Source organism: Lontra canadensis, unplaced genomic scaffold (genome assembly GCF_010015895.1).
Source record: "Lontra canadensis isolate GAN:19392208 unplaced genomic scaffold, GSC_riverotter_1.0 scaffold30, whole genome shotgun sequence".
NCBI classification, from domain to species: domain Eukaryota; kingdom Metazoa; phylum Chordata; class Mammalia; order Carnivora; family Mustelidae; genus Lontra; species Lontra canadensis.
Window position 1 is genome coordinate 8,389,510 of NW_022631024.1, and position 27,512 is coordinate 8,417,021.

The 27,512-nt window shown below is 53.9% G+C and overlaps 1 protein-coding gene across 2 annotated transcripts in view; it reads left to right on the forward strand.

The window, feature by feature from the left end:
- DAB2IP (DAB2 interacting protein) overlaps positions 1 to 27,512 on the forward strand; it is a 186,077-nt gene that overhangs the window by 13,179 nt on the left and 145,386 nt on the right. The window contains exon 1 of one of the 2 annotated variants that reach the window (XM_032865769.1): positions 7,784 to 7,891. The exons of the other annotated variant lie outside the window; for it this stretch is intronic. Within the exon in view, the coding sequence (XP_032721660.1) occupies positions 7,789 to 7,891 (103 nt within the window). The 5' untranslated portion in view covers positions 7,784 to 7,788. Of the gene's footprint in view, positions 1 to 7,783; positions 7,892 to 27,512 lie in introns of those variants that run through there. 2 annotated transcript variants of the gene reach the window in all.

A 27,512-nucleotide genomic window follows, 5' to 3' on the forward strand; every position in this document is an offset into this window, starting at 1 on the left:
CCCGATGATTACAGAATGCGGCCATGAATCCTGATGGCAGGCGAACTTCAGGTGACTTACTTGAGACAAATAACTGTGCGGAAATCACAGGCTCATCTCATCGCTTCTCTGTAGCGTTGCAGTCAGGTAATTATGCTAATGGTTATAAGAAATCACCTTCTGTGGTCTGGGATTGGGAGGGCTTGAGCCAGAAATATGTGGGGTGGAGATTACCCGCTTTGATCCAAAGTGGCCAGGTGCCATGTTTGGTGCTAAAACGGGCCATTTCTGGGGAGCTGGTTTGGTCCCTTCTCAACCAGGGGAGAAACCTGTTATGCAATCGGAATTGCAGTGGCTTCATTATTCATCTCGTTTTGGATCATCTTAACATAGGAAATTGAATTTGTCTAAGTTCCACTGTTGGGCATGGCAATTCCGAGAGGCAAATTAAGCTGTAAAAGCTCAGGACCTTTGCAGTTGGTTCCGTTCGGCTAATGTGTATCTGTGCCCACAGGGTGCCAGGCTATGATCTAGGCATTCCCAGGGGGTGCCAGGCTATGATCTAGGTGCCAGGCTATGATCTAGGCATTCCCAGGGGGAACATGCCAACATTTGAGAGTGTGTCTGGTGCTCTCAGCAACCTGGCAGAGGTGGTATGGTCCCCAGTGCAGAGACAAGGAAATGAAGGTTCAGAAACATGAAGTGACTTGCCGAAGGCCCTTCTGCTACTGATCGGTGGACATGATTACTTCCATTCCCTCAGAGAAATCTGGGAGGCTTCCTGGAGTAGTGGACACGGGGAGGGCATAGTGGGGAGGCAGAGGATATAGTGGGGCAAATACTCAGAGGCAGGAGATTAAAGGGGGTTTTCAAAGATGGGAGAGGGAATGGCTGAGGGTCACACAGTAGAGGACCCCCAATGACAGCTAAGGGTTTGGATAATGGGAGGGATACCACAGAATCCATTCCGAGCAGTACCGAGCTGCAATTTGGTGGGGCCCACTAGTAGGCTGCTGGCAGGACCAGGATAAGAAGGTGAAAGTAAGTAATGGATAATTCTTTGGGATAAGTATGTCCCAAATATTGCATAAGACAAACGTGTACTAAAACATCATTCAGGGGCGCCTTGGTGGCTCATTGGGTTGGACCTCTGCCTTCGGTTCAGGTCGTGGTCTCGGGATCCTGGGATCAGGCTCTGCATCGGGCTCTCTGCTCTGCAGGGAACCTGCTTCCCCCTTTCTCTCTGCCTGACTCTGCTTGCTTGTGATCTCTCTCTCTGTGTCAAGTGAGTGAATAAAATCTTAAAAAAAAAAATCATTCATCAGTTATGGGAAATTGACATTTTATTGGGTGTCCTGGCTGTCTTCTGGGTATCCTAGCCCAGCTGGGTTCTGGGCACAAGCTGTTTCCTCTGCCTTATGTGACTTTCCCTTACGGGCACACCTCCTGGCGAACTCCTATCCACCCTTTGAAGCCCTGTGCTCCTTACTATTCCTGTGGCAACATTTATCATGCACTCTGGTCATTAATTTCTTATGCGATTCTAATATCTATTCCTCCTTTGAGGAACCAACCTCACTTCCAGCAGCATAAGAAAAAAAAAAAAAGTTAAGGTCATGACTCGCTCCACTTCTTGACCCCATCCCCACCTCCAACTGCCTCCAATTTCTGTTTCTGTCTCCAGATGAGCCAGCCTCTCTGCCCCTCCTGAGAACCTTCCTGCTTCTGTGAGTAGCAGTCACCTCTCTCACTGGCTCTGGCAAAATCACAGGGTCTCCTGGGTCCCTCCCACCAGTGGGATACTCAGCAAGTGCTTCCCTTTCTCCTTGTCGCAGGGTGGGTTTCCTGGGGAGCTGGCTCAGAGACTGTTCTGAGGCTCAGCACCTGGGGACAGAGGGGCCAGAAGCGAGGCGGGGCAGAAGGAAAGATGAGCTGCCCTGTGTGGGGCCTGGGGAGGGCCTGGAGCAGGGCTGGCCCTCCAGAGTTGTCCTGGGTAGTGTCAAGGGGCTCGATCCTCAGATGATCCATCACAGGACGCAGAACACCCTAGGAAAGGAGTGTCACCTCGGGTTGCAGTGGTTTCCTTTGGCAGAGGCCACCCCCAAAGGGAACTGAGAGCTGAGGGCCATTTTGTAACAATCTCCACATGTCTGGGGGAGTGAGTCCTGCATTCTGGAAGTGGGGGTCTGGGCGGCATGTCCCAGCATCCACCAGTCCCCCACCCGCAAAACATTCCAAGCTCCTGGGCGCAGCATTCAGGCCCCTCATGCCCCAGCCCCACCTCCTTTGCCTCCAACCTGTCTCACAGCCACTTGCTTGGAGTTCCCGGGGCGTGCTGGGTGGCTTCACCTTGCCCTTCTCTTTGCCTGGCTCATGTCTCTCTCTGCTCTGTTAAGACACACTCTGAGGTCATCTCCTTAGAAGACTTTTCTGGAGCCACTGCTCTGGCCCACCAGCCCAGCCCTCCCCCCGCACCCCCTCAGCCACCCACCCACCTCCGGCAGTCAGAGCACTCTGGGAGCTCCTCACGTGCGGGCCCCAGGGTCCATGAGCAGCCTGGGCACTCCGGGAATTCTCAGAAGGCAGAGAGGGTGTGCCAGAAACCACAGAGAGGGAACCATAGCTTCCAGGCCGACCACACCGGGCAGGGCTGTGCCCCTTGGAACAGTGCCACCCTGGGAACCAGAGCCTTTCTCCCTTTCAGCGTCATCAACTTTCTTCCACGCACAGTGTCCCATTCCAGCTGCATTGTCTCGAGGTATCTAAATCTTCAAATACCCCAGAGCTGGAGTGAAGTTTTGCACATCGCCGCTGTGGCTCCCTGTACCTCAGTGCCCCACATGCACACAGGAACAGAGCTCCCCTTGGTGCCCTCCTCTCCCTCCATTCACAGCACCCCTGCCCCGAGTTCCTGGGGGTCTGGGGCTTCATCACACGATCCATGCTAAGGCAGACCTTAAGCTGGGCAGGATTCCCACCTCGCGTGGTCATTTGCATGGGACAAAGTGGCAGCAGTAGCCCATGTCCACATCACCGGGGTAATATGACGTCGTCCAGTGTGATCTGGATCAAAGAGGATCGGCTCATTAGTTCAGAAAATCTCATCTGAGCCCGTGAAGCGCAGAGTGCGGCTCTTTTCCAAGGACCGTACTGCCCCGCCGACTCTGTGTATTTGTTTCTCCCACAGCATGTAACACTGGCCAGCGCATCTTCTAGGGTGTGGACCATAAGCAATTTGCCATCCTGTATGTCGCCTTGATGGAAGCTCCTGACAAGCGGACATATGTGGATTTTGCGTATATGCTGTAGACGATGCATTTGGTAGTCTCAGACGCGTCCCTGGGGAAGGTGCCGCAGGCTCTGTCGCCCCTGCAGATGGAAGCTGGCAAGGAAAAGACGGGTCCAGATTGAGATCCCTGGGCTATGTACGTGAACAGATTGGAGGGGGCCAGAGTGGACGTGGAGAGACGGGGAGGAGGGCTGCGGTACTGAAATGCTGTGCAGCCCCCCACCCAGGGTAGTGCAAAGGACCGGAGGAAGGAGCACCAGAGGCACTAACCTGGGGCACATTTCTGACCCTCCCACCTCCTGGGTGGACTCCCGGGTGCTTGCTTTTGTGCAGAGCCGGAGGACACTCCCTTGCATTTATTTCTAGCCTCCTTCTTCTGCGGTAGGTAGCCCAGTTGGGTCCTTTTAACCTTCCCCCGCAAATATCTTCCTCTTGGCCAATAGTCACATAATTGCTACCTGTTCCCAAAAATGGGGTCATGCATTTTGCCTCTATTACCTCATTGACTCTTCATGAGAACCCCTTGCAGTCAGACGTAGCCACCATCCTGGCTGTGCAGACACAGAAACTAGGCCTCAGAGGGAGGTAGCAGCCTGCCGTTGCCCTTCCAGCGGACAAGTGGCTCAATGGAGAGGGGATCCCGGGTCTCTCTGACCCCAAAGGTCACATTGCATCCCCAAAACACTCCATGAGGACCAAGCAGTCCATCTGCAAAGTGGGATTGCTCTCCTTTTGAGAGTTTGGCATGACCCTTTCTTGTCTATGAGCATTTGGGTCTACTTGTCCCCTTTATTCATTCATCCAGCCATCCTGAGGCCAGGCCTTAGTTAGGTAGTCAGGCTGCAGGGGTGGCTCAGACAAGGTTGGTGACCCAGAGGAGCTCCCAGTCCATTCAGGGAGGACACAGAGCCATAACCAGGTGCAATAGGGTACAACACGACAGACGCGGACAGCAGGGTGGGTGGATGCGGTGAGAGTCGTCTGCCTGGAGAGTGGACGAGGACCTCACAGGGGTTCCCCATGGGCTGAAAGGCCAGTGCTGGACGACAACAGAAGACAGGGGGAGGACGGACACTCTAGGAAAAGTTAACAGTCTGTGCAAAGGCCCGGAGGCAGGACAGAGGCTGGGGGGCTTGGGAGATCCTGTTGCATGGAGTGGGGCAGTCTCCGCTGGCTGGGACTAGGGAACACAGGATCGCGGGGGAGTTCGAGGAACAGGATATACATGTTCTCAAGTCTTACTGAACACTTCGCCGTGAGTCAGACTTTGGCCTGATCACTTCACAGACATGATGGTCATATTATTGAAATGAAGAAACTGAAGATCAGAGCACGACTGCATTTTATGGGGATTTTATGTTTTATACTCTCCTGCTTGTTCTGTATCTTTAAAAAAGGTTCTGAAGAGTAAAACAAACACCCCTGACCCAGGTCAGGAAATAAAACCTTACCAATATCAACAAAGCCCTGTCCCCCCACCCTTCATGTCTCCCTCCCCACCCCTCGCCAGGCAAACACCTCACTAAATGGTGTGTTCGTCATTCCTCTGAATTTCTTCAGACTGTTACCAAACATGTGCATTCCCAGCAATATGTGGTATCATTCTGTTTCGCATGTTTTAACAATCTCTAGGAATGCTGTCTTCCAACGCGGTCTTCTCCAACGTGCTTCCCATCCCCCCATCAACTTATGATCCATAAGGAACCCCCACCGATGTTCACGGCTGTACAGAATTTCATGGACTGGTCCACCATTTCTTTGTGTCTTCTGCTGTTGGACATCAAGGCTGCCTAAGATTCTTTACAAGGGTAAACACTGTGGCCGTGAGCAAGTCCCAGGTTTATCCCAGAAGCCAAGTTCTCTGGGTCACTGGGGTATGTAACGCCATCTTCAACGTTTCTAGACACCGTCATATTATTCCCCAGAATGGGTCACTCATTTCCGCTCCCCGCCCCCACGGTGTATGAGAGAGTTCCCTGTGCCCTATATCTTCATCCACATTCTGCCTTCCTGCCTCTTTGGTTTTTGCCAATCCCACAGGTGTGCAAGGGCACGTCTCTGGGGTTTGACTTTGCATTTCCAGGATGAAGAGTGAGGCTGAATGTCTTTTCATATGTTTATTAGCCATTCATGGTTTCCCTTCCTCAAATTGCCTGTTCATACATTTTACTCCATTTTCTCTTGTTTCTTTTGAAAATTGATTTGTAGAAGATCTTTGTATGTTTTGGAGATTGTTTCAAATATCTTCTTTTGACAGACAGGAATTTTACACTTTAAAAAAAAAAGATTTTATTTATTTATTTGACAGAGAGAGAGAGAGAGATCACAAGTAAGCAGAGAGGCAGACAGAGAGCAGAGAGCCGGATGTGGGGCTCGATCCCAGGACCCTGAGACCATGACCTGAGCTGAAGGCAGAGGCTTAACCCACTGAGCCACCCAGGTGCCCCTTGAATTTTACACTTAAAAAAAAAAAAGATTTTATTTATTCATTTATTTGAGAAAGAGAGAGAGAGAGCTCATGAGCTGGGGGAGGGTAGAAGTAGGAGAGGATCCCAAACAGACTCAATGCTGAGTGGTGGAGCCCGTCACGGGCTTGATCGCAGCACACTGAGATCATGATCTGAGCCAAAACCACGAGCTGGAAACCCAACCAACTGAGCCACCCAGGTGCCCTGAGTTTTATCCTTCAATTAAGCGTATCAATCTTTTCCTTGATAGTTTGTTCTTTTGAGGTCTTTTTTTTTTTTTTTAAAGATTTTATTTATTTATTTGACAGAGAGAGAGAGTGAGCACAAATAGGGAGAGCAGCAGGCAGAGGGAGAAGGAGAAGCAGATTCTGGGGAGCCTGTTGCGGGGCTCGATCCCAGCACCCTGCAATCATGACCTGACCTGAAGACAGATGCTTAACAACTGAGCCACCCAAACGCCCCATGCTTTTGGGATCTTTAAGAAATCTTCCCCTATTACACAGGTTCTTTGTGTTTAAGTCTTTAATCCACCTGGAACTGTTTTTTTTTTTTTTTTTTTTTTTTTTTTTATTTGTCAGAGAGAGAGAGAGAGAGAGAGTGAGCACAGGCAGACAGAGAGGCAGGCAGAGTCAGAAGGAGAAGCAGGCTCCCTGCCGAGCAAGGGGCCCAATGTGGGACTCGATCCCAGGACGCTGGGATCATGACCTGAACCGAAGGCAGCTGCCCAACCAACTGAGCCATCCAGGCGTCCCTGGAACTGTTTTTTTTTAATGGAAGGTGTGAGGTAGGGATTTCGTATCCTTTTTCCGCAATGTGGATATCCAGTTACTCTAAAAAACATCCTTTATAGAAAAGCCCACCCTTTTCCCAGTGACATGTAGCACCACTCTTGCTGCATACTGGGTTTCCATACATGTGTGAGTCTATTTTGGCAACCCTTGTTGCCTTGGTCCACCAGCCTCTAGCCCAGCCCTCTCTCCCTGGGCTAGTATCACACAGTCTAGCTGTACCTTATCCGGGGCTAAGACTCAACTTCTCCCTTGAATTAGAAGAGCTAGTGGCTTTGTGAGAGCAGATCTCTGTCATCGTCATCTTCCTCTTTGAATTTCTTCATTTCTTGTTACCGGGGCATGCCCCTCAGGTTTTTGTTTTTGTTTTGTTGTTGTTGTTGTTGTTGTTTTACAAAGCCTTTCTCAGATGCTATCTCTGGGGCTTCTCAGACTCCTTTATGCAGAAAGGAAACAGGCACAGAGGTGAGAAGACTTGCCAAGGTCATACAATCTGAAGGTGTTGGGTGAGGGTTTCTGTAGGATATGGAAGCCACCCCGTCCATCTCTCCCATCTTGCCTAGGTTCTGAAGACCTCTACTTGACCCTCTGGCTAATCTGATACGGGATTTTCACTTTTCCTTCTTCCAGCAAAGTAGCTCCTGAGTCCCGGGAGTGTGCCAGATTCTTTCGGTGCTGGGGACCAGATCGCATTGCTGGGGGGCTCCTCTCAGTGCTGGACGCCAGTAGGAAGGGTGGGCATTTTATGGGAAATCGGCAAAGCCTGCAGAAGGAAGTCAGGTGGAGTTTCAGAGTCGATTTAAAGAGCCCCACGCTGGGCGTGCACTTGGGGCCCAGGGCCGCCTTCAGAGAGGACGCCGGCTTCCCGGGGGAATTAGAGGCGTCCTCCCGCCCTCCCGCCTCGAGAGGCAGGAATGCGAAGGATCAGCTTTCAGCAGAGCTGCGGCTGCCTTTCCCGGGAGCTCCCGGTGCAGGCCCTTCCCGAGCGGCCGAATTAACTGGTTCTGTCTGTCCAACTGGGAGAACAGCTCCAGCTAAAAATAGCGCCCTGCCCTGCGCTGGTCGCCGGGAGCCCGGGCCGCGACCGTGGGAGTCCGAGCCGAGACAGTCCAAGGAGCCCGGGGAGCCCTGGACGCCCCACCCCGGGCCTGGCCCCGTCCCAACCCCCGAGGCCGCGGCGGAGGCCGCCGGCACAGCGCTGTCCGCACAGGTGCCGCCGAGGGTGGAAGGCCGGCGGGCGAAGGAGCGGCCCCGGCCGTGCGGGATGGGAGCGGGCCGCGCGGCCTCCCGCGCGCTCGCCTGGGCCTCCCTGCCCCTGCTGGGGCCTCCGGCCGGCGCGCTCTGCGAGGACACGCTTTGCTGCCGAGGTAAGGCAGGGCGGGCTGCCGGCGTGCTCTCCCTCTTCCCGGCACTTGCCGGCGCCTCTTTCTCCTTCCCCACCGCAGGTCCGCCGCGGGGGGCGAGCGAGGGAGAACCCTGGCGTCGGCGCCGGGCTCTGGAGGGGAGCCAGGCGCCCTCCGCAAACTCACCTTTGGTTTGAAAAAGTCGCAATCTCGCCACCACGACCGAGAAGGTTTCATCTCCTTTTGGCCTCTCAGTCTTCCCATCTGGAAAATGGAACAATAGAATCGCCAAGCTTTAATATGTGTTGTGACCCCAAGAGAAGTTGGGGGGCCCGCTGCAGCGGATCGCAAGCGCCCTGGAGAAGTTTGCCCGAATCCGACTGGATTCTCGAGGGTTTATGTTGGTGGGAGGGCTGGAAGCGCCTTGCCTGTGACCTTCCCTCACCCTGCCATCCGCCCAGAGCTCTGCACCTAGCATCAGCCCGCGGCCCCGCGGTCGGAGACCGAGGCAAGCTCGCCGCGAAGTTTACGGGGTCAGAGGACGCGCGAAAATCCTTGAGGGAGAAGAGGATGTGGAGTAGAAAAGGGGTGAACCAAGCAGAGTCGCAGTCCACTCCTCAAACCTGTACCCCTATAGTCCCCAGGCTAAAGCCAGGATTTTGTCTTTGACATCCTAGGGGCTAGGGAGGGAGCGCGGTCCGGGCGCACAGAGGACCTCCGCAGGCTGGAGGAAACCGCGGCGCGCTCGACCCGGCCGGGTCGCGGTTGGGGGTGGGGTGCCCAGCCTAGATCCCTGGTCCAAGCGGGGAATGGGCGGACTGTGCTGAGAGCCGAGGGGATCGCTCTGTTCAGTGTGGCAGTGTGGCCGGGGCGAGGTGGTTTGTAGTGGGGTCGATTGGCCAAACAGGTGCGCCCCCGCCCCGCCCCTCCCCGCCTCCGCTCGGTCCTGGCGGGGCGGGCGGAGCTGCGGGTGGCGGGGCCTGCGATTGGCGGGGCTGGGCGGGCCGGGTGGCCTGGGGGAGCCCTGCCGCCAGAGCACCGCCGCGCAGGCGGAGGCACCGAGCCCTCCGGAGTGCGCTCCTGCCCGGCCCCGCCGCCTGCTTGGCCCGCTCCGCCTGCCTGGCGCTACGGAAACTTTCCTGCGTCCCCAGGACCCCGCCACCTCGTGACCCCGGTCCGGCGTGCAGCTGGGGCTCCGGCGCCTTCGGGATGGCAGAGCACAGTGGCCCGGCCGACGCATAGAGGTAAGAGCTGGGGCCCCCGAGCCGATAGACTCACTCTCAGGATCTGGGGGACCTAACGGGAGGTATGGGGGTACCAGACTGAGGAGTGGGCTGCGACTTTGCTTTTCTACCCTACAGTCCCCTTGTGCCGCCAAACGGCCTTTGCGAGGTGCGTTGACCCTTTAAACTTCCCAGGGCGCCCTGCCTAGATCATTGGATCCTTGCGGGGAGAACGGCGCGCTCTAACAGGGAAGGCCCCCCGCCCCCCGTCAGGGGCCTGCAGCCCGCAGGGGTTAGGGCGGCGGTTTTCTCCAGCCTCCCCACCCGAGCGCTTCCAGTGGTCTCCCCAGACTTAAGACCCTCCTCAGCTCACCCTGGGGGCTGGTGGTTGAACAGCTACTCCTCCCATCCCAGAGCCAGTCACCCCGGGGCACCCAAGTTTGAGGTGTTGTTTTGTTCAACCGGTAGCCACTCCTCGGTGTTGAGGGGGCGGGGTCATTGAGGAGAGCTCTGTTTTTGGTTTCCTGGGCTGCCCTGACCCGTGAGCTAAACAGGGTAGGAAGAGGGACCAAAGGCACTTAGGTTCCAGTTCCCAGCCTGGTGGAAACGATTGGGTTTTCTGGTTTCCAGATGCTCCATTCTTCTGAGCTGTCTGGCTTGAGTCATATGGAAACTGATCGACCCCCCTTCTGCTATTTAGGGGTGAAATTAGTTTTGATTCGAATTTAATTTTAATTGAGGCTGGGTGAGTAGGGAGCTTGTCACCTACGCGAATCATCGTCTTTAACATTATTTCCCCTCTGTCAAAACCAAACATCTTTTCTTGACCTAAGACTATGCAGCCAAGAGCTCAAACCAAACCAGGCACCAGCTCTGAGGCCCAGAGAACTTGGGTGTAAAGCCCAGTCCTGCCACTCACTAGCTGTGTGTTCTTGGGGAGTTTACCTAACCTCTCTGAGCTCAAAGGTCTCACCCCAGGGGGATGTAGTGAGGCTTTTGAAAGATAAGGCATGGAAAGCTCGTGGCTCATAGGACAACAGCCTTGGGCTCCAGTCCATATCCCGGAGTTTGGGCCCTCTTGCAGCCTGAGTCACCCAGACCCCATTGTGCCTCAGTTTCCCCTCCACTCAAAAGTTGGTATGAACCAGCCCCCTCTTAACCAGCTCTTCTGAGAAAAGTGCACAGATGCACATATCCTCTGAGGCATATGATTTCAGTATGTTTGCAGGCCTCGATTTAAGACAGCCCCATCCATCTCCCTCTTTACCAGGAACTACTCAGAAGGCAAAAGCCTTTCTATCCACCACTGGCCTCTCTCTATCCCTTTTGGATTTGTGGAGGTAAAGGTCGTAAAGGACAGGACAGTGCAAATGTCCAAATTAACCAGCATTATAGGGAGAGGGACTGACCTGTAGAACCTAACCCAAAGTCACCTTCAAGAGCGCCAGGCCACCCCCTCCCTTCTTCCTTGCCTGATGTGGCATCTCCTGGTGAACATCTTGGTGTCTTCTTAGCCACCATCCTCTAGTGACAGCCTAGTAGGCAGCTGGTTTCATGATGGGCCAACTCTAGTCTGATAACAAATTCTTCCAGTTTGGAGCAGAGATCTGTGTCCCTGTTACTTCTACCCACTGGTTCTGGTACAACCCTTTAGGTGTCTCTTCCTGGCTCAGCGATGCCCTGAGGTCCCCCGGTGCCTGGCGCTCGGTTCCTTCCCTTAGGCATTTGATACACGGAACTGAGTTTGGCCGTGATGGTGACACCGTTTTTTGAGTGTTTATGACGCGCTAGGTCCCGTGCTGAGCGCTTTACACATATTATTTCCTTGCATCCTTAAGACAACACCTTGAAGTTGATTCTTTTCTTGCCCTCATTTTGGTTTAGAGAGGTCACGAAATTTGCCCGAAGTCATACAACCCATAAGGAGCCGAGGTGCTCCCCAAACCTGGCATCTGCCTTTGGAGCCTGCGCTCCTACTGGTCCTTGTTGTCCTGTGCTGGTCCATGTCGTGTGCGCCCATGAGTGTGTGCACGTGCCGGTGTCCCCCGGGCCTGTGGTGAGTGCTGATGGTGTTTCCTCACAACTACCTGGGGCACCTGTTAAAATGCAGATTCCACATCTCCACTCCAGGGCTAGGCAGCTGCACTTTGAAAAATTCCCAGAGCCGTTCTCATGCACCCCACAGCCTGGGAACCTGGCCTCTCAGGTGTGCTTCGGGAGAGACGTGGGATATGGGTCCCAGGTGATCTAAAGTCAAGCCTTGGCTCTACTCTCTTCAGCTGGTTAGTTTTCCTTTCTGGGACTTTCTCCCGATTGTAAAACGGACAGGATGTTATGCCCACTGGTGGGGTGATGACTGTCTGGGTGGGTGTCAGGCATTACGGGGAGGCCCTTGGAGGACTGAGGCCACTCCTGCCACAGGAAGAGGAGCGTGGCAGCAAGCCTGTGGCTCCCAGGCTCCTGCTCACCCCACCTCCCTACCCTCAAGGCCTGTGACCTCTGCTTTCTAGAAGGATTAGTGCACCTTGGGTGAGGACCTTGTGCTCATATTTCTTAGCTGGGGTGGAGAGGTGGGCAGGATCCCCCCCACAACACACACACACACACCCACACCCACTTCATCCTCCATGGCCCCATGATGACCTCAGTCAGGAGGAGCTGGGGGACCTCTTGGGAAGGGGAGAGTGGTGGGTCTGCCATGCGTTCATCTGGGTTGTAAATCCAGTAGCCATCCACCCCTTTCCCTGGAGGGCTGCTCTGCCGGCCGGTGGGCAGTTCTGGGGAGATGTCTGACTTAGGGCTGGCTGGGCTGGGCTGGCTTCCGGGAGGGGTGAAGGTGAACCAGTAGTCTGCAGTGGTGTCCCAGTCCTGATTGCCTCGCTCGGCTGCACACAGAGCTCTCATTCCACCTTGGTTCTGTTTGATTCTACTGAGAGCTCGGACTTACCGAACACCCATTTTATGCAAGAGTCGCTAGACTCCAGGAAACTGCAGTGACACGTCCCAGGCTCTGATGTCTGCATGCGTAAGGGAAGGTGATAAAGCCAGAACTCGAACCTAGGCCCCTTGACCAGAAGCATAGGCCTTTCGTGTGCACTGTATCCGACATACCCCGGTTCTACCGCCCCACCTGGTCCTGGCTTCGGTGCAGAGCCCTCCGGGGAGCTTGAAGATCTGTGTCCTGGCTGGGCCACCATTGGGCCGTGTGATCCTGGGCAAAGCTGGTCATCTCTTAAACTTTTAGTTTCCTTGTCTGTAAAGGTGAGGCGAGGAGGGCGGGGGGGATTGTCAATGACATCGCTGAGATTCCTTCCAGTCTCTATACTCATGGGTGACTCTTTTCTTTTCGGCCTTTCTGGGGAGGAGGTTCCGTGACAGGCTGGGGGCAAGTGAGCTGTTGGGTTGGGTTGGAGGGGTACACTGGCTTGCTGTGAAACCAGTCAACAAGGCTCTGTGGGCTCATGTCCCAGGGGGCTCAGGGAGCTGGGGTGGGGGCACGGGTATCAGGAGGGAGCCCCAGGTGTGGTCAGGGTGCTCACCTCGGGAATGAAACTGTAATCAGCACTCTGAGCATTGCAGGAGGGTGATGATGGCTGGGCCTGTGAGAGGGAGCCAAGTGGGAGCGTGGGGGCCCCTCAGCCCAGCAGAACCCCACCTCGGCCCCCCAGAGCCTTTGCTGAGAGGCCAGGATGGTGTGGAGTGGTCTCTTGCTTCCCTCCCAAGCCACCACGTGTCTGTCCCCTGGGCGTCCCCAGCATTCCTTGAGGCCAGCCCCTCCCAGCTGGGGTCTGTGCCAGTCTGGTTGAGGCTCACTCTGGGGCAGAGTGGCTGGCTCAGCGGATCCGGTTGCCTGTTCTCCACGCCCGGGGGAGCCCCCAGCAGCCCAGCTTCCTAGAGTGGCGTCTTGTTAACTCCAGCCTCCACCAGCCTCCTGCCCTCAGCTTCCCTCCATCCTGTTTCTTCCTCCCTCCCTGGGTTGGGGGGGCTCCCTGGTACCCACCTGCAGGATCAAACCCACGTTCCGTGCCTGCTCCAACTCCCCTCCCTGCCTGTTCTGCCTCTGCTCTCCAGGCTGCCTGTCCCGGTCTCTGCCCATGACTCCTGGCTGTCCTTCTCTCACGGCCACTGCTTCACTGCGCCAATTCTTCCTGCCCCTCTGGGTCTGGCCCAAATGTCACCTCCACTTGGTCTCATCACTCCACTCAGGGTGAGCCCTCCCGCTGTGCAGGCCTGGCTTGTAGCTTCTACCAGCCGCCTTGCCTCCTATCTGGTTGCCGGCTTGCCTGTCTTCCAAGACGGCTCTGAGCTCCTTAAGGGCAAGCCCCGGGGCATTACTTCTCGTCTCAATGCCCACAGAGCGGGGTGGAGCCTGGCCAGGGCCTTCCTTGTTCTAGTAAAGGTTCATAAAGCCTTGTAGGGTTGGACTGACTTGTCATTGGACTTGGTTTTTCTGTTCCTGCCTCAGAGCATTTTTCGGGAACCCTGCTTCCCCGTGCAAACCGCCTGGGTCCTGTGTGTGCTCTGTGCTAGGCTGCCTGCAGGTGAGGGACGGACCCAGAGATGCCTTTGGTTTGCGGAAAGACTTCCCTGACACCTTTGGATTGTTCTTGATCTGCTTTTTAAAAAAATCTATTCTGCTTTGTGCTATCAAAGACAGAGAAGCCTGGAGAAAGGTCTGAAAAGGGCACATCATTTCCTGCCCGCCCTCCCCCTGCAACCCCGCCTGCAGGCTGAACTTCGGGTCTCAAATGAGCATTGCCAAGATTCTTTAGAATTCCTGAGGGAGTGTGTAAAATATTTACAGAGGGTCCGTGGGGTCGTTGGGATTGTGCTGGGGGCTCACAGATGTGGCCCCAGAGGCAGTTAGGGGTCATATGATTTTTCTAGGGTTGTACCATTATTTGTGGTCAGAACCTTCAGGGAAATGGTCTGTCCCTGAGGTCAACGAGGGTCACTGTGCCAGGAGAAGGCTGACCAGCTTGAAACGTCTCTATTTGGAATGAGGCTTTTTTGTCTTTGAAACTCATGTGTTGGGGTCACTTTCTCTACTGGTGTTTGCTGAGAATGAACTTAGGCAGTGGCAAGTGGGTGGGGTGGGACCAGGGAGAATGGGCAACGTCCTTATGAACTTGATCAATACCCACAGGCGGGCCAGGGACTGGGGAGGCGTTCTCTCTCCCTGAAGTAGGAAGCTCCTGTCTCCTTACAGGTCCCAGTGGCTGATCCCCTATTAAAGACCCATCTTGGAGTGAGGTCTGAGGGATGCCAGGGGTGCCCGGAGGAGGGGAGACGATCAACCGAGATTGGTAATGGTCTGGTTTCCCTTTCCCATGCTGCTCCAGCCCCTTTCTGGTCGGAGTCTGGCAGGGCCTTTGGACCCACAGAGCCTTTGTTACTAAACATCCTACTCAGGTCCACCTTACTGGTTTACCTGCCTCCAGCCCTGCCTCTGCCCTCAGAGCATCCTAGCCCGGGAGCCCCAAATCCCAACCCTTCTGGGGGAGGCTCTCTGGCCCCGGCTCCTCAGGGGGCTAGGAGGGTGTGTGAGGGTACAAATGGATACCCTCCCTCAACATTGCTGGTGACCCCGTCTGGCTGTCACTGGCTGGAGGATCCGTGACAACCGAGTCCACCAGGAAACGGCTATTTGACAGGGGCAGCGGGGACCCAGCCAGACATCAGGGCAGCTGGCCCCGTCTCTCCGAGCCCTTCCCGGCAGAGGCGAAGCCATCAGAGCTGGCGCTGCTTCCGGGAGGAGACAATTCCCAAAGGGCTCTGCCAGCCCCCCTGATAGGGATCTGAAGGCGTGTGAGGGATTTGTTTTTCGGCCAGGATGTGGGGAGTTAAAAATAGACATCCTAATCCCTTGGGTTCGTGTCACACTTGAGGCTGTGCAGAGCCCTTTGGCTCCATGAGCTGGCCGGCGTGGCTCGCGGCTCCGTAGCCGGTGATGCAGGCAGAGGTCGCGCCACCCGCCTTGTCGGTGGGCATGTGGAGGCAGGCGCGGCCACACTTCCTCGCTTGAGCCTGTACCTGCGATCTGGTGGCTGAACCTCGGTCTGTCCCCTCTGTCTGCCTTCTTTATTCTCGCAAGGAGCCCAGTTAAAGTCCAGAAGTCAACAGATGACAAGAGGAAAGGGGGTCCCTCAAACCAACAGGCACAGATGATGATGAGGATGATGATGGTTTAACTTAAACGCAATGAGTTAACATACAGTGTATTCTTAGTGTCAAGGGTAGAGTTTAGTGATTCATCAGTTGCCTATAACACCCAGGGTCATTATATCACATGCCCTCCTTAATGCCCGTCACCCGGGGACCCCAGGCCCCCGCCCGCTTCCCCTCCAGCAGCCCTCAGTGTGTTCCTTAGAGTTAAGAGTCACTTCTGGTTTGTTCGGGGGCAGATTATTAAGCAAAACAGCAAGGGCAGTGGGAAGCCTGAGGACAGATCAAGGCCCCAGGGGGCAAAGGCTCCTGATGGGAATATAGAACGGGAGGGAAGCAATGCAGGGGTGGGGAGGGCGGGGCAGGGATGGGGTGAACAGGTCCCCTTGGGAGCCCAAACTGAACACCTTGAAGGCCATAATAAGGAGTGTGAACAGGACGCTGTGGGCAAAGGGGAGGCTTGGAGGCTTCTAGCACACAGCAGCTACGTGCTTCATCAACAGTGCCTGGCAGTGGCGGGCTCCCCTGGCTTGGCTGCAGGGGGCATCTTATGGCATGTGGTAGAGCGGATTTCAGAGAAACTCTCAGAAGACAATCTGTCCGTCCCCACCTCTCCTGGACCCCGGCGCCGTGGAAGAGGGGGGACCTCACTTCCTGCTGCCTTGGGGTTCTGGAGGAGCCAGCTCTGCCGCAGAGTCTCTATCTGGGTTTCTCGGCTTTTTCCTAGTTGTAATCTAGGTTCTCCTGATTGCCTGTCTTCGCCATGCTGGGAGGAATTAAGTGAGAAGGAGGAGGCGGGGGCTGAAGTTCTGGGGGAAGGCTCTTTTCCTCTCCTGTCCTGATTCCCTGGAATGCTTGATAGGCTGCTCTGGTCTCTGGCACTGCGCTCCTTGCCCCTGACCAGCCTGCAGACCACAAGGACTGGTTTTCTCTTCTTCACCTCCTCCCAGCCTTCTGACCCCCCTACCCCCACCCCCTAATCCCGCCCAGCTTCTCCTGCGGCTTGCACCGTCCACTCCAACAACAGTGGCTTCTTTCATGCATTGTAGCGTCCACTTCCTCTAACCTGTATCTTTATTAGCTCTAGGCCAGGGGTCTGTGGTGGGCAGGAAGGGAGTGAAACCAGATCCAAGCTGGATGGACCATTGGAAACCTATAATCCACCCATATTAGGGTTGGAAAGACAGAGGCCTGAGTTTGCATATTAAAACTGTGTGAGAAGTTCATGGCAGATCTGTGACTCGAACCCAGATCTCCTGTCCCATCCTGGTCTTTGGCTGCAACACGGCCCTGCTTTTCAAAGCCGCTCGGATTCTCAGCTCCGAGAGCAGGGATTCCCAGCTCTGTGTGAATCCCAGTCTCACAGCCTTGGCTCCTCCTGGGGCTGGGAGCCAGCAGTGCCAAGCCCGCGGGTTCCCAGAGAGGGCTCTTGGCGTCGGTGTTGGCTTAGTCACAGGGATGAGGTCACTACTCACCTCTGCATGGAGGAGGATGCCAAGGTTTGGGAACTTTCACTCTGAGCCACTTGAGTGTGTGTGTGCGCGCGCGCGTGTGTTGTGAAAAACAAGCCTGTTGGTTGGGACTTTGTACTTGGCCTGGGAATTGCAGATGTGGGGAGACCACGGGGCCATGAGATCTCCTGGGCTGGGCCCTCTCATATTCCTCAGTGGCTCAGTGTTGAGAAAGATCTTGAACCAGGAGCCAGAACACGGCGTTAGTGTTTGCTTGCCTTACACTGGCTCTGTGCAAGGTGCAGGACCTGTCTGGGCTGTAATGATTCCTAGCAGCCCACACTTACTGAGTACTACCCTGGGCCAGGCGCTGGGCTCAGGACTCAGGACTTTCCAATGTTAGCACATCTGGTTCTCACGGCAGTCCCATCAGCTCCTGTCATCATTTCCAGTTTGCAGATGAGGAGACTGAGGCCCAAAGAAGAGAAGTGACTTGCTTAAGATCACCTAGCCAGGAAGGAGCAGAGCTAGAGTTTGAATGAAAGTTTTTACCACCCCATGGCCCGAAGTGTCCAGCACCGTGCTTCTCTGCCCTCCAGCTGCTGTGCGAGTATAAGTATGAAGAAATTAGGTGTGATTATGCTGACGAGGAGCATAAAGGGGGTGAATGAGGAGTCCTTTTCTAGTTTGACATCATCCCCCATGTTCCCCCTCTAACACTTTGAGCAAGTCAGAGGGGGAACAGAGGAGAGCAGGTATGGCTGTTTCCAGGCTCTACCAGGGAAGGGCGCATTAGAAGCCATGCTCTCACAGACAGTCAGTCCTGGTCCTGTCTCTTTCCACCTCCTTTAGCTCTTGGCCTTTTCGATGTTGGTGTTAATTCCATTCCCCTCTGTCCCCAGAAGTTCCCCTGAAGGAAGGGCAGTTGTTGGGGCCATTTCCCTTTGAGTGGAGTGACCAATGAAGTGTTAATTCAGACCAGGGGTCTGTGTTGGCTACTGAGTCCTGGGTTTGGGGTGGGAGGTGGGGGCAGAGCCAAGTAGCTTGTTCCCACCCCAGAAGGGCCTGGTCTTGCAGAGAGGCCAAGGGTGGGGAGTGGTCTGGGACCCCTGAAACTGGAGTCCTGGCTGGCTCACCTACCAGCTGTGTGACTCCGACAAAGCTACCTCACGTCTCAGATCCTCAGTATTTCCATCTGTAAATTGGGCATAACAACAATACCTCCTCCTGGGGTTGTTGTTAGGTTAAAATTAGGCATGGAGCTGAAATCCTGGTCGAGTCTAGTGTTTCATTATGGCTCACCAGTATTTGCGCTGTGATACCGAGGGCCTTCTCCGTCACCTTCACACTGGTCTTGGGACACTCTGGCCAGTGCTCCTTTCCAGAACTTACTGCCTCTGGTGAAGGCAGTTCTGGGTATGGAGAAGTCTGAATTAAAGAGACTATATGGATTGTTTATTTATTTCTCTTGTAAAGATACACAGCGCTTCAAATTGCCCAAACGAAAAGGTTTTCAAATATGGGCTTTTAAGTGAGCCGCAGTGATGAATAGAGACAGGGGATAATAGAGGAAAAGATTTCTTTAAGGCGCTTGAAGTTTTATCTTTTGCACAGCGTTCACATTCCACTAGAGCTTGTTTCTGCCGTTGAAACCATAGGGGTGCGTGTTTGTCGGAACAGGCTTGCCTGGTCAAGGTGGAAGGGACTCAAACCAGTGTGAGGTTCTGCTTTTGCTTCCCTCTCGAGAGCCTCTGGGGTTCAGTCCGAGAGAGAAAGCATGCTCAGTCTTTGGAGAGCCCACAGGCTCATGTGTTGGCGAGGGCGAGAAGTCAGGGAGGCTTCCTGGAGGAAGTGAGGTTGGAGGAGGCCCTAGGAGGGCAGCTGTCCAGGTTTCTGCAAACAGGATTGCAAAATTGCTTCGCCCAAGCTTGACTGCTTCTCTGGGGCAGCCCAGCAGCCAGGTCAGCTGGGAGACCCGGGGCCAGGCGGTCTAGATGCTTGGGGAGGAGGGAGGTGCCCAGTCCTGCCTCAGTTTCCCGATTTAGATTGGAACCATCCCTAGAGGCCCTTTATCTTAGGCATGCCTTTGGAGAGGGAGCAGAGGGCTATGGCTGAAGAGGTGATTTTGAAATCTGACCTGGGTTTGTCAGTTGCGCTGTGTGCTCTCCAGCGTGTCCCTGCACCTCCATCTCCTCCTCTGTCAAATGAGGATAATAGTGACACCTACGTCACTGAGTTGTTTTGGGGCATGAGTTAGGTAATGCACGTAAAGTGCTTATCAGAGAGCCGGCCCAGGGTAAGTGTCTATCATTATGACCTGCTGCCTGCCCACTGTTGTTTTTAGCTCGAGACACACCTCTCCCCACCTTCACCGCTCCCCTCCGCCAGGGTTCCTGTTGTTGAAATCCAGTGCAAGGATTTCAAGTATTTATATCCTTGCTGGAATTCCTCTTTGCATTGTCTGGTTAATTACCTAATTGAATTAAGGCAAACAATTTCACTTCCTTTCCCGTGCAAGGGCAGGAAGGGGCCTGGTGCCTTCTTTACTGTGATGGAGATGATTATCAAAATATTTGATGATGATGATGAACCCTCCCTCCCTTGAGAGGTCTGCTCCCCCCCCCCCGCCCCCGCCCCGGGATAGCTCCACAGGCCCCGTAAATCAAGTGGCAGCCACGTGTTTGGGAAACATAAATCTTGTTGAGGATGTCAATGGGCTCGGTCGCACGTTTCTGTCAGTGCCAAGCTGTGTTTTGGTGCTTTCTTGTCTATTCCCAGAGGGATGATTGGAAAGGCTCCCTTTAAATATTTAGAACTAATGACCTGTGTATATATTTGGGGAGCGTCAGCTGATGGAATATAAATCAGAAACCAAGGCATAGGGACAAAGCTTCCCACAGCAAGGAATGACTGGCGCGTCTCCACACTTTGATGGTGTTGGTGGCACTGGGTTCAGCCCTGTCCCTTGCAGCTCTGGGGTGGGGAAGCTCAGTGGTTAAGGGCATGGGTTCTCTGGTTGAGATGTTGGGGGCTTCGGATCCCCGCCCACCACTCAGTAGCTGCATGAACTGGGATAGCCCCTTAACTTGTCCTTGGCTCTGAAGAGACAGATACCCTAGAACCTACTTCCTAGGGCTGTTGTCAGAATTGTACTTCGCGCTGTGCTGCCCACGGTAGCCACTTTTGAGCAAGCCAGCATCAACTCAAGGACCTTCAAAATACCTTCACTCTGTTTCTTACTCCAAGACCCTCCCCACCCCACCTTTCTAGCCCTCCCTCCTCTCCAGAAGGCAGGTAAGGCAAACAGTTGGGTCCAGCATGCCCAGGGCTCTCCCACACCTAGGGTTCTTGGTTGGGCAGTCTCTTCTGTGGGGGATGTCCTCTCCCTGTCTTTGCCCCTCCTTTCTCCTTTAGAATGTATCTCAAGCTCCATGCCCTCCATGAGTTTTTCTTACAGCTCCCTAACCAGTCCCCTTTAAATGCCTTACTACTGCCCCTTCTTTATTATGCCTTCTTTCTGTACCCACTGCTGGCCTTAGTGTGGTCTATGGAACAGCAGTCTGGGGAGACATGTAGTAGAAAAAGTGTTTTGAAAAAGGCTGCGTACTGTAGGTGCGTTCATACAGGACCAGTCCACATTAGCAATTATGAAGGCTCTGAGAAGTTCTGCAGTGAAGGAATCAGTTAAGCTCTGTTTCCCCCTGGACTCCTAAGCCTCTAACCAGAGGACACGTTTCTTCTTGGAATACCTCTTCACGGGGCTTTGTGATATTCTTGGGGCTGTGATGTTGTAGACATCTGTATGCGAGTTTGGTGCTACTTCTGCATTTTACAATCAGGAAAACCAAGTAATGGGCCTCGGGAAAACCTGTGTGGCGCACCTCCATCGCCTCCTGGATCAATGGGCATCTGGGGCCGGGTGGCAAGGAGAGGCTGGTAGTGTCAGTCAAGGACCTGCTGTCAAAGAGCTTCTGTCCTTGTTGAGGGGATGAGCTGGACACGTGGAGAAAGAGATTAACTGCCCAATCATGGGTCACTGTGCCTCTGGGTAACTGGAGCCCTGTCCCCGTCTGTGTCCCCGCTCAAAGAAGGACACAAGAGTCAAATGTCCTCTGAGAACACAGCACTGTCTCTAGGGCCCAGGACCCTGGACCTCGCCTGCCCACCTCCCATCCCCATCTCCGTGGATTTCCGAGACATTGTGGTTTGGTCCTGAGGGAGCACAGCCAAGGAAGGGTAGGGAGGGCAGAAGGGAAGAGAATAGCTTTCTGTTTATCAGTGCACAATCTCCCCTTCCTTTCTGGGAGAAAAAATGCTCTCTTTTTGATTCCCCTTTTATTATCTGAAATTCTCTGGGGAGCAATTACCTGACAGTGGGAATTATCTGTGTCTTTATTCTAATGCCTGTCTGCCTGAGCTCCTTCTTGGAGTAATTGATTTGGGTAATTCTGAGCTGTTGAATGTTGTTCTAGGGGAGGGTGCTGAGGCAGAGGCAGGGGGATGCCCAAGAAGACATTTTCAGAGGTGGTCTTGCAGCCAGCGTCTCCTGGTGATGGTGATGGTAGGGGCGGGGCGGTGCCTGGAGACAACCTATCTGGTGTCTCATACCTTTGAATTTGTCCCCTCTCGCACTGAAGACACGTGGGCTGCCCTTCTCCTCCTGAAGACGCGTGAGTTGCACGGGAGCCCACCTGACTGTGGAACTGGGACAGGCTTAGTGTAGGAAAATGAGGAGCAGAAAGGCAGGGGTCAGCTATAATGGGTTTGGTCACTGCTCACCGCGGGCTGTTCAGTCCTGGGCATTGGCCCTGACCTGACCCTGACACTGGCCCTCACCCTCTGGCCTCCTGGAGGGTGAGGGAGAGCCTTTAGGGAGGGCAGCTGCTGTGAACTGGCCTGACCTTTCCCCCGGGCAGACAGAGGTGTTGGCTCTGGACCCTGCTTCCCCGGGGTGCCTCAGAAGCAGCAGGAAGGGAGGGCCTTAGTGTGGGGAGCTCCAATGAGACTGGGAGATTTATCTGCTCCATGGATAGAAAGCAGTGTTGTCCCCTGACAAAGGTTTAGGGAAGACCGGATTTCCAGTGAGTGAGTGCTGGAAATGGGAAGAAAAGCTGGGACTAGAAGGTTCCTCGGGTCCCTCTCCTCTGGGGCTTGTATGGAGGAGGCAGCCCGGTGTGGGAGGTTTCAGGGGAGTCTCTCTCCTCCTGTACCCACCTCCCCACCCCTTCCCACCCTCACCCAAGAGAAAGGAAACTCCAGACCCAGAGTCGGTCGTCCTACCTACCACCCTCCCCTGGGAGGCTTGGACGCTGCAGCTCCCCTCCCTGGCCTGCAGCCTGGGTGTCATGAGGCATTTCCACCCCATTTTGCTGATGAGAAAATCAAGGCCCAGGGCGATCTGTCTGAGTCCCCACAGTGAGTTAATAGCAGGGCTGGGTCTCACAGTGTTCTCCTGACTCCCAGTCTGGGACCTCTGTGGGCTGTGGTGGGGGTGGGAGCTCGTCAGCAGCCCAGTGGAGGAGGGGCGGGGGGTTTCTCTGGTTCTATCATGGCTCGTAGCCGTTGACACTGGGAAGGGTTACTTGAGTCTGTCCGACCACCTGCTACACTGGGAAGCTCCTGAAGGGCAAGGACCCTTTGTTATTTTGGGATCACACCACGGGAGTCCTTCAGGTACAAGAAACAAAGCCCTCTCCCCCTCAAACTGGCCAAAGTTAGACGTATTTTGTGAGCTTATGTATATAAAGAATCCAGGAGGCCCAGGGAATCCTGACAAAATGAATTAGTTAGGTGTTGGCCTGTTTGCTGTCCCTAGTCTGATCTGAGTTTTGGTATTACAGAAGGGCTTTCAAGGATTGAAAACAATTGGGTTCAACCTAAATGATTTTGAAAGACTCCTCCAAACTATAAAAGGTCAAATAAATGTGCTTAGAGCAATGCCTACAACAGCCAAACTATGGAAAGAGCCCAGAAGTCCATCAACAGATGAATGGATAAAGATGTGGTATATCTATACAATGGAATACTATGCAGCCATCAAAAACCGAAGTCTTGCCATTTGCAACGACATGGATGAACTAGAGGGTATTATGCTGAGTGAAATAAGTCAGTCAGAGAAAGACAATTATCATATGATCTCCCTGATATGAGGAATTTGAGAGATAAGACAGAGGATCATAGGGAGAGGGAAAGAAAAATAAAATGAAACCAGAGAGGGAGACAAACCATGAGAGACACTTAATCTCAGGAAACAAACTGAGGGTTGCTGGAGAAGAGAGGGGGTGGGAGGGATGGGGTGGCTGGGGGATGGACATGGGGGAGGGTATGTGCTATGGTGAGTGCTGTGAATTGGGTAAGACTGATGATTCACAGATCTGTACCCCTGAAACAAATAATACATTATATGTTTATTTAAAAAACATATGTACTTAGAAGCCCTTTCTGGCCAGATATAATACTATCCTATAGAACCGATGGGTAAATTATAAGGTGATGGGACATGATGAAGGAGTGATTGCTGAAGAGTGTGGCTTTTGGTTCTCTGAGGCTCCAGGGAGGACTTCTTGTCCCACTAGTGAGCTACAAAGCTCTTGCCTGGAGGGGCACGAATTTACTGAGCATCTGCCATGTCCCAGGCACTGTTTCAGTGCAGGCTGAGAACTGATATGATTTCAGAAACTCCTATAAACCACCTCTGGTGCCTGAAATTCCACCATTAGTGATTTATTCCTTTGGGTTAAGCATTGTACTTTTTAACTTGGGTGTTAGGTACTGAGGAGATAGTGATTGGGGACCTCATTCATCTCTAAGCCTCCCTTGGGTTACAAGTTATTATTTGGAAATGTGGAAATAGAGGAGTTAAACAGGGGACTGGGATACAGCACAGGGTTGGGGGCAGAAGTCAAGGTTTGCGCATGGTACATCATTGTGACTACCCCACCCTGAGTGCTAAACTTAGCAACAGTCAAAATTTTAGTCATCAGATCACTTTTAGCGGTCATTGTTTTCCAAGTTTGGATCCTAAAGGCAGAACAAGAACTAAAGGTCCTTCCCGGCTCTGGCTCCCTGCTGCCGTCTTCCGGATCCTTCCGCTCCGATGGGCGGCTCCTGCTCCAGCCGTCTGGGCCAGCTGCTGGAGGAAGCTGCTAGAGCCGCCCTCCCACCCTTTCCAGCTGGTCACCTTCTGGCCTCTAGGAACCCCTCCCCCCATGAAAATATCAGCGACCAGTCAGCGAATACTGATCTCCCCCTATACCTTATAGAGGTTAAAATGGTGTGTGGGTTCTGGAGTCTGGCTGCATTCAGGGCTAGGCTTGACCAGCTGGGGACTGAGCCACTCTTTGCTGACTTTCTCATCTTTAAAATGGGATAACTGTACTAGCACCAAGGGGTTTGGGAGGTGTCAGTGAAGTAGATGCTGCGTGTCAAGCCGCAAGTTCAAGGCCTTGCATGTAAAAGGGACTCAGTATGTGGATCTTTGAGGATTATACTATCTCGCTATTGCTCAGGGCTTTGGCCAGCCTTCCTACGGTCAGTACCGGGTTTCCAGCCACCCGACTCTTGCCTTCCCAGACTCCGCCCTCTCCGGGCTCCTCACCGGTGGTTCCCCCTCCCACCTGGGTGTGCTCCTCTTTTCACCTGCTAGCTCTCACCTGGGAGCCCCCTTCCTTCTGGGGTGTCAGTGACTCCTGAACCTGAGCCACTCCCATTCCCGATTGGAAATCTCTTACCCTGATCCTCTTTCCTGAGTTCCAGATGGAGAAGTGATTATCACCAGATTCTCTTAAGTCACATCAACTGCCCAACAGGGAAGTCCTTTTCTTTCCGCTAAAACAACATCCCCCCATCCTCCTCACCCCTCCCCCTTCCCCGACATCCTTCTTTCTCAGGTGTGTCGCCCTGGCCAGCCCCGGAGCCAGAGAATCCCAGCCTGGCAGTTTCCCTCCCTCCCTTCCTTCCTGCTTTGTGCCAGACTAGTAGCTCCCCTTGGCACTGGCTCCTGTCTCTCTCCCAGCCCCACTGTCCCCTGGGGATAAGCAGGCTGCAGGCTCCTGTCACACGGCCTGCCTCCCCATCCCTCCCTCAACTCCACTTCCAGGGGACCTTTCTAAACCTTGGTCTGACCAGTCACTCTCTGCTCAGGGGCCTTCAGGGGCTCCCTATTGCAGGCCAGTCCCCTGCCTCCAACCAGAATAGCATGGTTATTTGTGCTTTTTACCCTTCCCTTGGCTCCTGGGGAACACCTTTCATAGAGTCTATAGTATGTGTAGCTTGACTGATGGGTCAAAGCCTGGAAATCTCTGGGGTCTACAACAGAAGGGTCTGGCCTGGCTAGGAGGACCACCTCTCTAGAGGCAATGGGTGCCTATGAAAGTAGAGGGCTTGAAGGGGGCCAGATTGGGGACCCCCAGTACGAGGCACAGATCTAGCTGCCCTTCTTGTGATTCCAGATCTAGAAGTTCACGTGGGTTTGTTGGATGCTTAGGGCCCAGGGACTGTGAGCCCTACCCGCTGCTAGGGCGAGGGGCCTCTGCTTCCCCAGCTTCGGCCTGGGAGGGAATATTTCCCCTTCTCAAGGCCTTGGCTGCTGATGGATTGAGCAATGGTGTGGGTGAAAAAAACAGAGGTGAACAAAGTAATAATTAACAGATGTCAATTGTTAATAGCTTAAAAATACCACCAGCACTCCACCCCCACCCCCGGGAAGGGAAGCACACAGTCCCTTGGCCCCTTGGAAGGGACTGATTCACAGCCAGTTTGGGACAGTCTTGGCCAAGAGAGGGACAGGTACCTCGGGGTGTGTGGGGCAGGGGGCGGGGGTCAGTGCCATTGTCACGGCTGCTGGGCTTTGACTTACTTTGATTCCTGCGAGTTTTCTTGGGGTGAGGACAGGGTCTGCTGAGTTAAAGGGCAAGATCAGAGGGATACTCAGGGAGCATATGAATCTGTCCATTGTGCAGGCTGTCTGGCTCCCCCGGATCCGGGCTGCTGGCCCATCTCCTGCTTGACGGCAGGATGCTGCTAACGGGACTCGGTCCTGCTTGTTTGCCTCCCTTCTGCTCTTTACTCTGTAGCCAATGTGCGTGTGCTGTTTCAGTTTCCCGGAGACTGGTTCATGTTGCTCCCAATTCCTACTGCCCTTAACAGCCGCGGCTAGCCCGGCCTTGGCCCCAAGGTCCTGCTGGGCCCGCCTGGCTCAGAGTTTTATAGGTACGTGTACGTGGTAGTGTGTTTATAGTTTCTTAATGCTTGTTTTCTGTGTCTTTCCAGTGGCCTGAAAGGCCATGAGGGGCGGAGAGGCTCCCTGGCTGGCTTTTCACCGTTAGCCCCTGACACAGTTTCTGGTTCGTGGTAGAAACATCACGAGCATTTTTCCAATGCGTGCGGGAGTAAGTACATAGAGGAGTCAGGAAAGGTCCAGCCTTTGGCTAGGGTGACCAACCGTCTTGGTTTGCTTAGGACTTGGGTAGGGGGTGTTCCCAGGATCTGGGACTTTCTTTTTTTTTTTTTTTTTTAAGATTTTATTTTTATTTATTTGAAACAGAGAGAGATCACAAGTAGGCAGAGAGGCAGGCATAGAGAAAGAGAGGAGAAAGCAGGCTTCCCGCTGAGCAGAGAGCCCGATGTGGGCCTCGATCCCAGGACCCCGAGATCATGACCTGAGCTGAAGGCAGAGGCTTAACCCACTGAGCCACCCAGGCGCCCAGATCTGGGACTTTCTATTTTAAACCAGGACAGTTACAGGGAAACCAAGATGAGCTGACCACACTGCCCCTGACCCCAGTGTCCATCCCTGGGGGACAGTTATTGTCTTATAATTCTCAAGGCTGAAAGCCCAAGATCACGGTGTCAGCAGGATGGTTCCAGCGAGGCCTCTCTCCTTGACTTGTGGATGGCTACCCTCTTGCATCCTATTCACACGGCTGTCCTCTGGGGACATGGGACCCGGTGTGCTTGTTGTGTGTCTAATTTCCTCTTCTTATAACGACGCCAGTCAGTTTAGATGAAGGCCCACCTAGTGGCTTTATTTTACCTAATCGTCTCTTTAAAGCCCTTATTTCCAAATATGGTTTCCTTCTGAGGTTCTAGGGATTGGAACGTTAACAAGTGAATTTTAAGGGAACCCATTTCAGCCCTAGGCCTGAGTGATACTGTCTCCCCACAAGGATGGCAGCTAAGGCGGTGATGGTGCCAAAGCAGTGGATCTTTCCCCTGGCAAGAGGTCTCCTCTTCTCACGGGCTGGGAAGGGGAGGGTCCCCAAAAGTAGATTTTAAGCTTTAAGGTTTTGAGTTTTTTTCACCTCCATCATGTTTAGCTCATTCATTTTTCTTCCGTATTTGCTTGCATATTCCTTCAAGAGAGAAGATAGCCTTCCATTCTCTTACCTGCCCTGAGTCAAGCCTTGTTGGTTCTGTCTGGACTGCAGTTCCCAGCCTCTGGCCTCAAAGCTTGAGGTGTCTTGGGTTCGCTCCCGGTGCAACTAGCCCAGGGCTCACCTGCGCACCCCTGGCTTTGCTTCTCCTCACTTCTCGGCTTTGACGCAGCTCTCCTGGGCAGAGCCTCTGTGCCCCAGGCTGCCCGGAGCAGGAGCTGGTCTGGCTCCTGGTAGTCCCCAGACTTGGTCGGCACTGGCACACTGGGAATCACAAAGATTTGTGCGAAGGAAGCAGGAAGGGGTGCTGGCTGAGACAGCTGTAATAGAACTGTCTATAGCCAAATCCAGGTTGGACCACTGACTAGGTGCCTTGAACAAGTCAGGTCACTTCTCTGAGTCTCAGTTTACTCATCTGTAAAATGGGGAGGTA